The sequence below is a fragment of the Chelonia mydas genome, chromosome 1 (genome assembly GCF_015237465.2).
Source record: "Chelonia mydas isolate rCheMyd1 chromosome 1, rCheMyd1.pri.v2, whole genome shotgun sequence".
Lineage (NCBI taxonomy): Eukaryota > Metazoa > Chordata > Testudines > Cheloniidae > Chelonia > Chelonia mydas.
This window is the reverse complement of record NC_057849.1, coordinates 195,895,502-195,910,388: the sequence shown is the minus strand read 5'-3', so window position 1 is coordinate 195,910,388 and position 14,887 is coordinate 195,895,502. Positions and strand designations below refer to the sequence as shown.

The window sequence follows — 14,887 nt, the reverse complement described above, 5'->3', positions numbered from 1 at the left end:
GACTTTGGAAATAATGTAAGGAAAGCAATGCAATTCTGTCACTTAAAATATAGAGGAGGTAGCAAATTACACCTGGCATCTTTTTCAGGTAAAAGCCATTTTTTGTCCATCTCTCCCATGTTTTATTGTGGGACATGCCATGAAATGCAAAGAGCCTGGAGTCAATTGGTGCAGTGTGCCCATTTATTCTCATGTAGGCCAATCTAGAGGTCCAAATGTGGAATTTCACTGTCCTATTAAAGACCTTCCCCCCTCCAGAGGGTTTTAAAATATTGTAACATATCTGATTTTGAAATGGTTTAAAATGCCTGTGAGGATTTTTATTATGATCAGTATTCTCTCATCCATAGGTTTATACACATAACCCAAACTCCCAAAGTTTGGATCCCTATCTAAACCTCTTGTTTCCATCTAGTTTTGATATCTTATCTCCCTTTCTATCACGGGATGTACCAAAAACCTGAAACCAAATAACCCTAAATTTTAGGGAAGTTGAGATCCAGATCTGTCTCTGAACTTTATGCGTCAATTGTATTCAGTATTCATGATTTATTGCTACAGTTATGCCTAGGAATCCCAAACAAGGACCAGAGCAAGTAATATATAGTACACTTTTTTTTTCCAATTGCAGGTACGTGGCTTTTTGCATCCTGGGGTTCCCCTGAGATGAGCCATGGCATGACGCTGAGGTTTAGAGATGCCAAATGTGAAAAAGATATAGATTATTATTCTGAGGATGACCTGTATGAAATAATAGTTTTTTCATATGAGAAGACTCTTAAAAATGTGCCTGTAAGCTCACCCCAAACTGAAGGAGAAACAGAAGAAAAAAACCAGCAATCTTCTGATGATTATGATTATCAAGATTTTCTGGCCTCAAATTTGGGACTTCGGACATTTGGGAAGAAATCAATGGTCCAGGAAGAAATGCAGAATCTTACTGCTCTGGCCATAGATGAGAACTTTGGCACCAGCACTCAGAGGGCTGATGTGGCTCCTGGCTCAGATCCGCCATTCATGGAGAACAGTGGTACCTTGAACACTGATGAGCTCTTGGAAACTCAAAGCACTGCTCCTCTCCCAACCGAGGCTGGGTCCGTCCATACAAATTCCACGGTGGCAGCAGAAGAACATTCACCTCCAGTCACCACAACAGCAGTGAGTCCTCACTTGGCATCTAAAGCTGGAAACCAAAGTGACTATGAAGCAAATTACAGTCAGATGTCAGGAAATTATGAGAAAACACTTGCAGGTGAACTACTGAGGACCAGGGAAGAAGCCCAAACAAAAGATGCAGCAGAACTGTTACCTGACAGAGGGGACAGCATGATGTCCTCCTCTGCAACACTCTATTCAGAGGAACCGCAAGTGGAAAGTTCAGGAGGAGAATACAATTTCAGTAGAAAGAGGGAAAGGCGAGACCAGCTGGAGACTACGTTTTACGCCGTTAAAAAGATGCGAGCCCTCTTAGATCGTATACAGCAAAACAAAAGTCTTTCTTCTCTTGGCAACACCAGTTCAGACAGAGCACCTCTTTCTGCTCACCATGCAAAGAATATCTCCAGTTCAGATATGTTAGGGACTGACCAACTTCCAAATGAATATGTTGAGGACAAGGACGTGGAGGAGAAAGAGGAGGAGGAAACCAATAAAGAAAATGCTGAATTTCCCAAACATGCAGATAACTTGACTTTTGCTGTGGGACACAGGGCGGAAAACAATGAATTAAACATGTTCAATCTGTCTGATTTAGAACTACCCAAAGATAAACAAGAAAGAAATTTTACTCTAGATTATGCATCGGATATCTTAATTCCTACTCGTAGCCCAGTGGTGGGAAAGGACATGTTGGGAAAGCTGTCGCCAAGGGGTATGAAATTTCAATCTAAAATTATGAATGAGAAATGGAATTTGGCCTCTGGGAAGGAGAGTTATGGGATGGAGACAAATTCAGCTCAGGCAACTGATAAATTACAGAATTGTTCCAGAAATGCTACAATGCCTACAAGAGAGAGAATATCCCTGAATAAGAAGAAGCAAGGGAAATTCAAAGGCTACTCACCATTTACAAAGGGTCATGGGAAAGTAAGGAGCAAGCATCCAACTCTGAAAGGGGAAGAGAGAAATGTGAATGGCACCTTGAGTACCTCTGGGACTCTCATCAAGACCCGAAGGAGGAAAAAGCATTATCAAAAGTATAGTAATCTCTCATTGACACCCAGAGGTGTGAGACCCCCAAAGGTACTTGGAGAGCAAAACTGCACATTTTTGTCCAGGGAGGCCAACCACACAGTGTCCCTTTGTGAGGCCAACAATACAGCATTGCCCAGCGAGGCCAACCACACGGTTTTGCCAAGCAGGGCTAACTACACGCTGACCCCAAGACAATTTAAGCCCATCATCATAGGGCTTCCCAGTGGGAATGGGGACTACAAGGAGTATGTTCCAGGAGGCTCTGACAGTGAGGAAATTGAAGATTACTCATATTCATATGCATACGTAGAATTCGATGACCCATACACAACAGACCCCAGATTCAACCTTAATAATGTCCGTAACCCTGATGACATTGCTGTGCATTATCTCCGCAGCAGAGGGACCACGAGGAGATACTACATTGCAGCCGAAGAGGTCTTCTGGGACTATGGAGGATTAAAGAAAAGGTTGGACCTAATTCTTCCTCTCTGTTGCCTCACACCCTGTTGCTGAATACCAGGCCACTGATTCAGATAGCTGTCCCACAGCAAAGCTACTGTTGCTGAAGGATTAGGGGATTTCTTAATCACACAAGTGCTGTTCCATTTAACAGTCTGTAATGCAGTAGGTGAAGAGGAAGGAAGAACCAGTGCTTTAGGGCACTAGCCTGGAATTCAGGAGACCTGGGTTTAACTCCCAGCTCTGCCAGAGACTTCCTGTGTGACCTTGGGCAAGTCACTTTATCTCCATTTTACAGACAGGGAACTGAGGCACAGAGAGACTAAGTCCTTTCCTACCTCACAGGTGCTTTTGTGGGGATAAATGCATTAAAGATTGGGAGGTGCACAGATACTACAGTAATGAGGCCCACATCAATACCTCAGCTTGGTATCTAAGTATGTGTGGCTGGGATGGTTTGGGACTCAGTCAAGAGAGAGCCTGTAGGTTGCCAGTTTGAATTCATCTTGGGTAGGTAGGGACTTTGGTGGAGATTTTTCAAAGTGACCTAAGGGAATCTCAATGGAGCTGGGTGCCTTACACCCTTAGGCCCCACTGAAAATTCAGACCTTATAGTTCCCACCATCTGAAGTTTTATTCAGTCTCCAGTACAAAATGAGTAGTTTGGCTCTCAGTGCAGTTCCCAGCAGATAAGTATCCACATCATGCAAACCATCACCACCACAGACAATTCTAATTAACCCCCTTGTTGCTAGTCTTAGCAGAGATCAAGAACTGATTGGACCATCGCGCATGAACCCCAAATTTGAGATGTTCGCATTGTTTTGATTTGGAAAAAGTGGCTTTATTTCCCAACAGGAATTTGTAATCCGGTTTTTCTGAGAGCAATTCAACCTGTTAAAAATTTGAAATTTCAAATCAAACCATGCAAAATTACCAGTCATTGCATATTTCTGTGCAAAATCTGCCTTTTTTCCCCTAAATTGCTACCCACAAAAATATTTGCACAGCCTGAATTTTCATTGTTGCGTGATTTAGGACAGGAGCGGAAATAGTTTCACTACAGCAAATTCAGTCTCCGAATTGTGTATTTTTCAAATTGTATCTTCAGACTACTTGACAAACTTGTCTATTTCCCCCTTCCCAACTTTCCCCATGTAGGACCCCTGCTTAAGTTCCACCTTCATTATTTGTATTTGCAAGAGTGACCAGAGGACTCTGAGTTCTCCATGTGTAAAAATCCTGAAGCTCAAATACTGAAATGATTTGCCCTGTGTGGGGCAGATACTCAGCTGCTGATATAAATGAGGACAGCACCACTGAAATCAATGGTGCTGTGACAACTTCCCTCAGCTGAGGATCTGTCCCTGAGTCTTTGGAAGAGTTGAGAATAGAACCTACAACCATAAGAAACTGAATCAGCACTTAGAGTTTTGGTGAGACAATAAGAATCAAGCTCCCTCCCCCACAGATGTATTGGCTCTGGAGAGCTAATTGGTTATCAGCAATAATTCAGAGCCGCATGAGAAAGAGATGATCCCCAGGCCTTTGCTCTAGGCACTAGAGGAGTAGTGCTCTTTCCACTAAGGGTACATCTACACAGTCTGCGGCAGCAACCCTTCCAAGTGCTGGTCAACATACTTGGCCTTGTGCTAACACTATAACAATAGATGTGTAGACAGTTCTTTGAAATTGAAGCACCAGCTGGCACTTGGTCTCTGACTGCCACCCCCATCCCTAGACTTGAAAGCCTGAGCCACGTCGACACAGCTGTTTTTAGTTCGGTAGTGCAAGCCCGAATCTGCTGTGGGCTGTGTAAATGTACCTAGGTGACTATGAGGGACTAAACTCCTATTTCTTCACAGAGCAGTTGCATTTTTAAATATGGTTGTGATCAGATGACAAATATGCAAAGGTGACACCTTCTCACTGAGCTGTCAGCACTACTTTCTCATGCAGCTCTGAATTGTAGCTGATAACCAATTACATCCTTTATTCCCAATAGCTCTCCAGAGCAGATATATCTGTGGGAGAGGGAGCTGGATTCTTATTGCCTCACCAAAACTCTTAAGTGCTGATTCAGTTTCTTATGGATGATAGTGAAAGATGTATTAATAGCCCAGATGGATTTTCAGATATTAGAGAAAATTTTCATCACTGGTGGTTAGAAAAACTATTTTAGGATTTACAGACTGAGCAAATCTGGTGTGGAATCACTGAGGAGAAAAATGGAATGTAGTGATATCATTTTGTAGTCACTTTAATACCCTGGATCATACATTTTCAGGGTGAATCACTGACATTTGTGCTGATTCATTTTCCTCCAAAGCATTCCAACGGTAAATGTAACTGTTTCTCAGACTACATCTTGAGGGGTTTTTATGTGTAGGTCTCTAATTTTCATCATAAGATGTCAGTTTTTCTAATTCCATGATGTTTTGTTCCATTATGTTCTAATTCCATAATTTTTCTAATTCCATAATGCTCCCCTCAGCACAGTGAGGAATGACAGAACCAGCCATGATTGGGGCAACACCATATACAAAAAAGTGATTTTCCGAAGCTATGTGGATAGTACCTTTACAACTCGGGAGCCTGAAGGGGAATATGAAGAACACCTGGGTATCCTGGGTCCTGTTATCAGGGCTGAGGTGGATGATGTCATCCAAGTAAGTCAAGGCTTCAGGTATTTGGTGCATGAAGGTTTCTTACAAGGATCTGAAGGGGCTGAGCGAGAACTGGTTGAAAAATATCAGTCATTTTTGGTGGAACATCTTGTAAAATTTATTTTTCTCTCAACTTCCCACGCAAAAAAGCTTTGTTTTTTAATACAAAACCAAACATGGGGGGGGGGGGAGATTTTTCAAAAACTGCTTTTAGTTCTACAAAAAAATTGCTCTTTGAAAACTGAAAATTTTCCCCAAAACTCAAGTAAAACATGAATTTTTTACTGAAAAAAATTTTTCAGTGAAAAACCTGAAACAAAAATGAAAATGTTTACATTTGTCTGAAAAGTCATTTTTTGTCTTAAAAATATTTTGATGTAAAAATGTTGAGCAGTTCTAGTGTAAATGGAACTCACTGGTCAGTATGTGTTACAGGTCCCCCCTCTGAGCCAATTCTCAGAGGATTGGAGTTTTCACAGTCCCCCCACACTCTCAGCCAGCTACGGTAGCCACTCATGCTTTCAGTTCTGGAGGCCCTCACATCAATCCCGGCATGGTGGCCAAGATGCCGGCCATCACATAAATGCTAAGGATGACGGGGAAGCAATAAAAATAATAAATACAATACAAGGGATTATAGTTAGTAGTAACGGGAATATTACAAAAGGGCACACTTCCTGTGAATGAGATCTTTGAGGCGGTGCAATAATCTTCCCCAACACCACCTCCCTTAAGGGACCGATACTAGTTAAAATGCCGGGGTCTCCAGGCTTCAAACGATGCAGCTCCTGCCATGATGCCATGCCATTTTCAGATGGACACTCTTTATGCGTACGCTGCCTGGGTGAGGGGCATATTCCCTAGAAATACTCCCACTGCAGCAACCTGAAAGCCAGAGCCCAGCGGGACAGGGATCTCCGGCTTAAAATGATCTTGATGGAGAAGTTCCTCCAGCCTGAGGAGGACAAGCAAACAGTCTCTTTGGGTGCTCCTCAGGATGGAAAAGGAGACTGACCCTCTGAAAAACCAAAAAAATGGGCTCAAACGTCTCCACAGAGAGGTCTGTGAAAACAGAGGCGGTCTCCTGCCAGGACACTGCCTCCGATGCCATCTTCCTCTCGGATCAGCACCTATAATGTTCCAGGCACCTCTGGCACTGCCGAGGTCTGAGCGAGAGAAATGGAGTTGAGGCATCGACAAAAACGTGCCTCCTCCATAGCACCGAGCTCACCAGAACAGGACTTAGCAACGAGCGTCTCAGGCAACACGCCTGCACTGACAAATCAGTTGGTGCTGACTTCCATGGATGTACCCTCCTATGGCTTTCCCAGTGCAGTGGGCGCATTGGGAACCCTGGAGCGCATATAGGGGTCAGCGTTCTAGACTGTCCACAGCACACAGATGTGAACTGTGCTCTAACCCAGCATCTCCCACACCACAACCCTTGGAGACACAGGAAGGGGGAGAGGACACAGAGCTGGGCACAGACCATGGTACATCTCCTGTGCGCAATTCATCTTTCTCCGCAGATGAGGTGATTATGCCTCCACCGCCAACCTCAGCGGATGACTTTAAATAGTTTCAAGAGCAGTTTGAGAGAGTTGCGCAAAGCCAAGACATCCCGCTAGAGGAGATAAAGATAAACGAGCACAAGCTGGTACAAATACTGCAACCTGCGTCTACCTCCAAGATTGCCCTTCCCATGAACAAGGCCCTCTTGGATCCTGCGGAGACAGGCTGGCAGACACCTGCCTCTATTCCACCCACCTGCAAAAGAGTGGATAGACAATATCATGTACCATCCTAGGGGGCAGACTTTCTATTTGTGCACCCGCCTCCTAACTCCGTAGTTGTCGAGGCAGTAAATCACCATAACAAACAGCCACAATTCAAGGTTACACCCCATGACAAAGAACACAAAAGACTTGACTTCTTCGGACGCAAGGTATATTCCTCCGGCGCCCTTCAGTTTCAGGTGGCCAATTATTCTGCACTACTGGCCAAATACAGTTACAACAACTATGGGAAACTTGCCCAGCTCACCTCTGAGCTACCAGAAGAAAAACACACAATTCCAGGCCATCATCACCGAGGGCCAGCTCAGATACAAAACAGCCCTTCAGGCAGCATTGGACACAGCAGACACGGCAGCCAGAACGGTGGACACAGCCACCGTAATGCACTGAGCCTCATGGCTTCCATCCTCGGGGATACGAAAAGAACTCCAGACAAAAGTAGAGGACTTCTCTTTCGACCGGGAACAACTCTTCTCTCAGAAGACAGACAAGGTCCTTTATTCAATGAAGGATTCTTGGGCCACGCTCCGCACTTTGGGGATTTACAGCCCCTCTGCAAAGAGAAGGAGATACCAACCATCTCAGAGACCTAGAGACTCCTCAAACAGGCAACAATACCAGCATCAATGATCACAACGCCGGCGACAACTTCAGTCTCTGGCGCCGACTTCTCAGGCAGCACCTCCAAAACCGCAATTTTGAAAAGTTGGTCGAGGGTCTGAACGACCTCCCTCATGAAACAGCGCTCACGTCTGACCCATCCCCAATTTTTGGCCATCGATTCCAGCTCTTTTACCACATCTGGGCCACCATAGCATCAGACCAATGGGTGTTGGAAGTTATCAAGTCAGGATACACTATTCCCTTTACCTCCTGCCCACCTACCCTACCCCCTTCCCTGTCCCTTTTCAGGGACCCTTCTCACGAGCACCTACTACAACAAAAAGTCAATCATCTTCTATAACTAGGTGCCGTGGAACAAGTACCACTACAATTCAGAGGGAAGGGATTCTACTCCCATTACTTCCTGACCCAGAAGAAGAGCGGGGGATGGAGACCCATCCTGGATCTACAGAAGCTCAGCAAGTTTTTCAGATCCCAAAAATTCAAGATGGTCACATTGGGTATGATACTCCCAGCGCTGCAACAGGGGGACTGGTTTTCAGCCCTCAACCTTCCAAGATGCTTATTTCCATATCACCATTCATCCTGCCCACAGGAAATGTCTGCGATTCACGGAAGACAAGAACACTTCCAATGCGGAGTACGACTGTTCGGCCTATCCATGACACCGAGAGTCTTCTTCAAAACTCTAGTGGGGGTAGCGACTCATCTGCGCAAACAGGGGATTATGATTTTCCCCTACCTGGACGATTGCCTTATCAAAGGCCCAACTCTACGAGACACAATGGATGCAGTCCGGTCCACTATCACACTGTTCTGGGAGCTGGGTCTACAAATAAACGAACAGAAATAACCATAAACCCAGTCGAACAACTAGACTTTATCGGGGCACACCTCGACGCCATAGAAGCCAAGGCGTCATTACCCTTTACCAGATTCACAAACCTCATCTAAGAGGTACAAGTCAGTCCTAAAGTTCAGGCTCACACTGTCCTACAATTACTAGGACACATGGCAGCCACGATGCTCATGGTATGACATGCAAGACTGCATATGCGAAGTCTACAAGGTTGGCTAAGCATGGTATACATACCAAGCAAGCACAACCTACACAAACGGCTCACAGTTCCACCAACTGTCCTCAACTCATTACAATGCTGGACAAGGCCACAAAATATCTGTATGGGTATCCCTTTTCAACAGAAACCCCTGACAACAGTGATCACCACAGATGCCTCACTGATAGGCCTGGATGCTCACATGAGTCAACACACAATACAAGGCAAATGGTCTCCGGGAGAGACTCCCACGCACATCAGTTTGCTAGAGCTACGAGCAGTCAGCAATGCCTGCAGACACTTCCTACCTCATATACGGAACAAATCCATTCGATTTATGACCAACAATATCGCCTGCATGTTCTACGTCAACAGACAAGGAAGAGCTCGCTCACATTCCCTATGCACAGAAGCCATGAGACTTTGGAATTGGTGCATACAACACAACGTAAACATCTCAGCGTGTTACCTGCCAGGCTGTCAGAATGCAACAGCAGACATGCTCAGCAGCTACTTCTCCCAGGATCACGAATGGGAGATGAATGGAGAGGTCCTGAGTTCAATCTTCAAATGGTGGGGCACTCCCACCATTGATCTGTTTGCATCCCCAATGAATTGCAAAAGTGCAATGTTCTGCAATGTTCTGTCCTCTGGACTGGGACTACGGTCATTAGGGGATGCCTTCCTCATCAGATGGGAGGCACAACTCATGTGTGTGTTTCCACTGATACCAGTGATATCACACATGATACACAAGATCCGAGCAGACAGGGCCAAAGTTATCCTTACAGTCCCGACATGGCCCAGGCAGGCATGGTATCCTTACCTGTTATGCATGGCAATATGCACCCCGCGAGCTCTCCCTCACCGGTCAGATCTGCTGTCTCAACACAACAGTCGCACTCTCCACCCAAATCTGGAGATACTCCACCTACAGGCGTGACTCCAGAATGGTTTCACCATGATGAAATAAAGTGCTCGGAACAAGTCAAAGATGTTATTAAACAGCAGGAAACTGACTACGAGAAACACATACCTTCAAAAATGGAAGAGGTTCTCCGCCTGGTGTCAAGGAAGACACTTGATGACCGATTCAGTTGCACCACCATTAATCTTAGAATACCTACTGGAGCTGAAAAGCACTGGCTTAACGATGAGCTCGATCAGAGTCCATCTTGCTGCCATTTCAGCATTCCACCAAGAGATCGATGGAACTTCGACGTTCACACACCCAACTACAAAACGCTTCCTCAAGGGTCTCCGAAATGTTTACCCAGACGTGCGATGACCTACACCAACATGGGACCTCAACCTGGTACTGAAATGCCTCACCGGACCACCATTCGAACCCTTAGCCACCTGCTCATTTTCTCTAACTTCTTTGACCAGGCTCTCTGGTACATAAAGGGAACAGATGAGTTACATAAAAATCAGGAGCAAGAAAAGGGGGAGACAAAAGCCAACCCTAATCTTGGAACTCCATTCTCAGAGTGAGGGAGAAAAGACAAGCTCCTTGCCCTGGCAGTCCGCCTCTGGGGTGAGGGAGATGCATACTAGAGAAACTCCCATTGAATCAGTGGGAATTAAATACACTGGGATCTAGTATTACTGTAGAACTAGCTTGTGCCCCATCTAACACAGCCAGCCAGGGGTGTAGGAAAGAATAAAGACTCCCTGTCCCCCTTGTGCAACCCATTGTACGCCTGCCTGGAACTGGGGTTCTCCCAGGAATGCAGGGGCTGCTCCCAACTTGCTCCCTCTTGGGAACAATGCTGGAAGGGGGGCAGGGAGTAGGCGGAGCCATTACCCTGCTCCCCACATACTACTAGCTGTGCACAGTCGAGTTTGCTGCACCCCGTAAAGATGTGTCTCGAGTTCCACTCCCCACCTCCAACCAGGCACAATCTAGCCCATAATCAGTAGACAAATCTGAATCCTGAATTTGTATTTTACAAAGTTCATAGGTGTTTTATGCCTGGGGTCTTGGTTTAGGCCCAAATCTGCTAATCAAGCATCTGCTTGTATTTATTTTCTAGGTTCATTTTAAAAATCTGGCATCCAGACCATATTCCCTCCATTCGCATGGGCTTTTGTATGAGAAATCCTCTGAGGGAAGCAGTTATGAAGATGAGTCTCCAGACTGGTTCAAAAAGGATGATGCAGTTCAGCCAAATGACACCTATACCTATGTATGGTTTGCAACCAAGCGGTCTGGACCTATGCAGCCTGGAGCAGCCTGTAGGTCCTGGGCCTATTACTCCGGTGTAAACCCGGTAAGGAAATCTAAGCAGAAGGGTGCTGGAGTCTGTTGGATAACAACTACTATGTCTTGTTGCTGAAATACTGGCTTCATAACACTTTGCATTGCTTCCTATTCTTTTGGGCCTGATTCACCACTCTCTTGTTCCTCATCTAATCATTTGTGCCTATGCAAAGTGAATATAAATTGCTGCCACTGGCATGAGTGGATGGAGAATTCTGATTTGGTAGCATTTCCTAGCCGCTTTGCATAGAGTTCAGTAACTACACAAGGCAATGGGGAATCAGGCCCTCTACCCCAAATGTATGGCCTGATCAAAAGTCTTTCTGTTGAGTTCAGTAGACTTTTGGATCAGGCCCTTAGTTGGGAATATAGCATAGCTGAGAGATTCTCCCAGCCCCCATGTTTGCAATGTGATGTGCAAATACATCTTGGATCTGGGTTCCTCATCTGTAAAATGGGACCTTTACCCAACCTTTATTCATTAATTAAGTCTTACTTCTGTACCTGATAAATTGGTTGAAGTAATCATTCAAACAGAATAATAAAAGATCTGGAAGATCATGGTATGGTAGGGTCTATCCAGCATGCTTTCTGTAAAGGAAAGTTGTGTCGCTAATCTGTTGGAATCCTTTGACTGTGTCAGTAAAATAGCGGATAAAGCAGAATCAAATGGCATATTTTATGTACACTTTCAAAAGGCCCTTGACAAGGTCACGCACAGGAAGCTACTGAAGAAAGTAAGTAACCATAGAATGCAAGGCTGAGTATAGTCATGGATCAAATGCTGGTTAAAAGAGTGAATAAACAGTAAGATTAAATGGACAATTTTCATGATGGCAAAAGGCTACAGCAAGGGGTCACAAGGTTCTGTATTAGCACCAGTGTTGTTCAATACATTTTTTTAATGACCTGGAAAGCGGGGGAGGTGAATAGTGAGGTAGCAACATCCATTGATGACCCAATTAATTTAGGTTAGCCAAGTCCAGAGAAGACTGTGAAGACTTCACCTAGCTAGTTGAATGGGCAACACGATGGTAGATTCAATTCAGTATTGATGTGTACAAATAATCCGTATTGGACAGAAAATGTGAAACTACTTGCACCTTATGTGGTTCTAAATTAACCATATCAACTCAGGATATGATCAGGATCAACTGAGCGTCACTGCAGACAGATGGATGAAAACCTCTGCTCAGTGTGCAGCTTGTAGTTGAAAAAGCAAACAAAATGTTATGATGCATACAGAATAGGATGGGGAACAATACAGAAACGATTATAATGCCATTTTATAATCAGTGGTACAGCCTCCTCTGGAACTGGCCACCCATCTCAAAAAGGATATTGCAGAACTAGACAGGGATCAGAGACTGGCACCATAAGTTTAGGGGCATTTAAAAAACGTGAAAAAAATCTGGCACTGGCCACGGTTGGAGACAGGATGCTGAACTGGACGGGCCTGACATCTGATCCAGTCTGGCAATTCCTGTGCACCGATGTTAACACTTGTAAGGGAAAATCCTCAAATAAAAGCCCCTGTGAATGTGCAAATTGTTATTAATGAAGTATTTTGGGAAACCCTAACTTTTACTTGTAATTTGTATTTATTGCCTTCCAGGAGAAAGATATTCACTCAGGCTTGATTGGTCCAATCTTGATCTGTCAAAAGGGAACCCTCAGTACAAGTAACAGGCCAGTAGATACCCAAGAGTTTGTCCTGCTTTTTATGGTCTTTGATGAAGAGAAAAGCTGGTACTTTGATAAGCATTCCAAAGGGACTTACACTGAGAAGACCTCAGAAGTGCAAAAATACCACAAATTCCATGGTACTAATGTTTCCCTTTGTCAGTTATCCATGTTGGGAGGGAAGAGGGAGGAATTAAGAAGACCTCAACCCAGCTTCTCTTGGTGCACTTGCAACTTTGCACGCACACATCATTTGCATGCACGTATTTAATTTTTTTTGCACTATTCCTTGTGCATATAAAAATAGAATATGCATATAGACTAGAGCTGGTTGGAAAATTTTGACAAAAACAGAAAAAATGTTTTTGTTAACATTTTCCACAGAAAATTTTGACTTTTTGCCAAAAAAAATTGAAGTTTTCAGGTTTTGGACAGGAAGTTTACAGTTGTGGGCTGAAAACCGTAAACTCCCTGGTTCTTCAGTTTTTCAACACAAGTTGAAGTTTTCCATGGAAAACAGAACCTTTCTGTGAGAATTTCATTTAAAAAAAAATCAATTTTCCATTAAAAAGCAGTTTCAAGAGAATTTTCAGCCAGACCTAGCACAGGCCCCACCTGCTCTTTTTGGGCAGGAGAGCTGGTAGGAAAATTTCAACTGAAACAGTTTTCAATGTAATTGAAAATGCTGATCTGATTACACCAAAAAATGTTGCAAAATTGCGTCAGTTTTAATTACATTTCCCACAAAAATATATTTTTGTGTTTCAGAAAAATTTTGAACTTCCTCATGAAACAGAACATCCTGGTTTCAGCCAGCTCTAATTGGCACAGATGGGGCTTTGTGCATAGCGGGTGGATATTCAGACGTGCTTGGCATCCACAACAGAATCTGGCTCTTCAGAAGAGTTCAGTTCCCACTTAGGTACCAAAAGAAGTGTCCAATTATTCCAAAGAGCTCAGGACCCAGCAGCTCCCCGCATTCACAACAATGAGAGGTGTTGGGTGCTGCACACTTTTCAAAATCTGATCACTTCATTTAGGTGCCTAAATGGGAGATCTCTTTTGGAAACTTGGCCAGTAAGCACTATTATTCATGTGAATAAGTGACGGTATGTAAAAATGGAAACCACGTTTTTAAAATATGGTCCTTAAAGTCAGGCATAAGTCAGATCTATTGACATTAATAGAGTGTGTCTCATTATAGTCAAGCCCCCGTACTCTACAGCAAGCTGTGCTTAAATCCTGTGGCCTGGTCTCTGCATTCTCTGGCATTCAGGTGCAGCAGGCGGTGAATTCTGTGGCTCTTCCGTTTAAATTTGAAAAATGGAGTTTTTCTGAATGTAATATAATAATGAATATTGCCATCCACACAGTAACCTCTGTTAGTTTATTTTAATATTAAATCCCCCAATTGAGGAGATGAGAGGCAGTTTGGGATTGGATTAAGCACATTTGCTGGATGTTTCCTCTAAAATGATCAGTAGTGAAATAGTTACCAAAGCTGACATTTAAATCATCACCTTTACATTTCAGAATCAATGCACTATTCAGATGAAGTGGATAGTTCACACCTCTCAGAGCTATTGCTTTAGGCTGTCTGCAATCTCAGGGAGACATTTGGATATTGCTTAACACTTGATTCATATTTTCTAGACCTTTTTTTTTCCACTACCAGCAGGGACCCTGGGGGCTTTTCCCTTGAAATTTTCAGAGCTGCAACACCCACTTGATAATGACCCTTTAAGAGGAAACAACTTAATTTAGGCCCCCTAATCTAGGCTTTATGGAGTTAGTTTGGCTCACAAACGTAATATGAATCAAGCTGGCCTCATGTTTGACTCATTCAAAGAGATAAATTTCAACACTATCTTACTTTAACTGTTCAAGAGTTTCTGGGGCTTTTGTTAATTTTGTTTCTACCAGGGAGGTAGAAAGCATTCCCGCTTATTTGAATGACCATCAACTACACTTGCAATGACACTTAATTCATAAACTGAGAAGGTCATTATTATATGTTGACACTAGAGATTGGCATGGACCAGTACACCACATCTGAAACGCTATAGGCTTTGAGGTCATTTGGATCTAGATCCAATCTGTATCCTCTGGTCAAACTCTATCTGACCTCTTTATTATCTCTCA

General features: G+C 43.9%; 1 protein-coding gene across 1 annotated transcript in view; it reads left to right on the top strand.

Annotated features, from left to right (window-relative positions):
• F5 (coagulation factor V) overlaps window positions 1-14,887 on the top strand; it is a 63,928-nt gene that overhangs the window by 31,240 nt on the left and 17,801 nt on the right. The window contains exons 13-16 of the mRNA XM_037908821.2: window positions 632-2,663; window positions 5,150-5,324; window positions 10,836-11,072; window positions 12,678-12,885. Of these exons, the coding sequence (XP_037764749.1) occupies window positions 632-2,663; window positions 5,150-5,324; window positions 10,836-11,072; window positions 12,678-12,885 (2,652 nt within the window). The remainder of the gene's footprint in view (window positions 1-631; window positions 2,664-5,149; window positions 5,325-10,835; window positions 11,073-12,677; window positions 12,886-14,887) is intronic.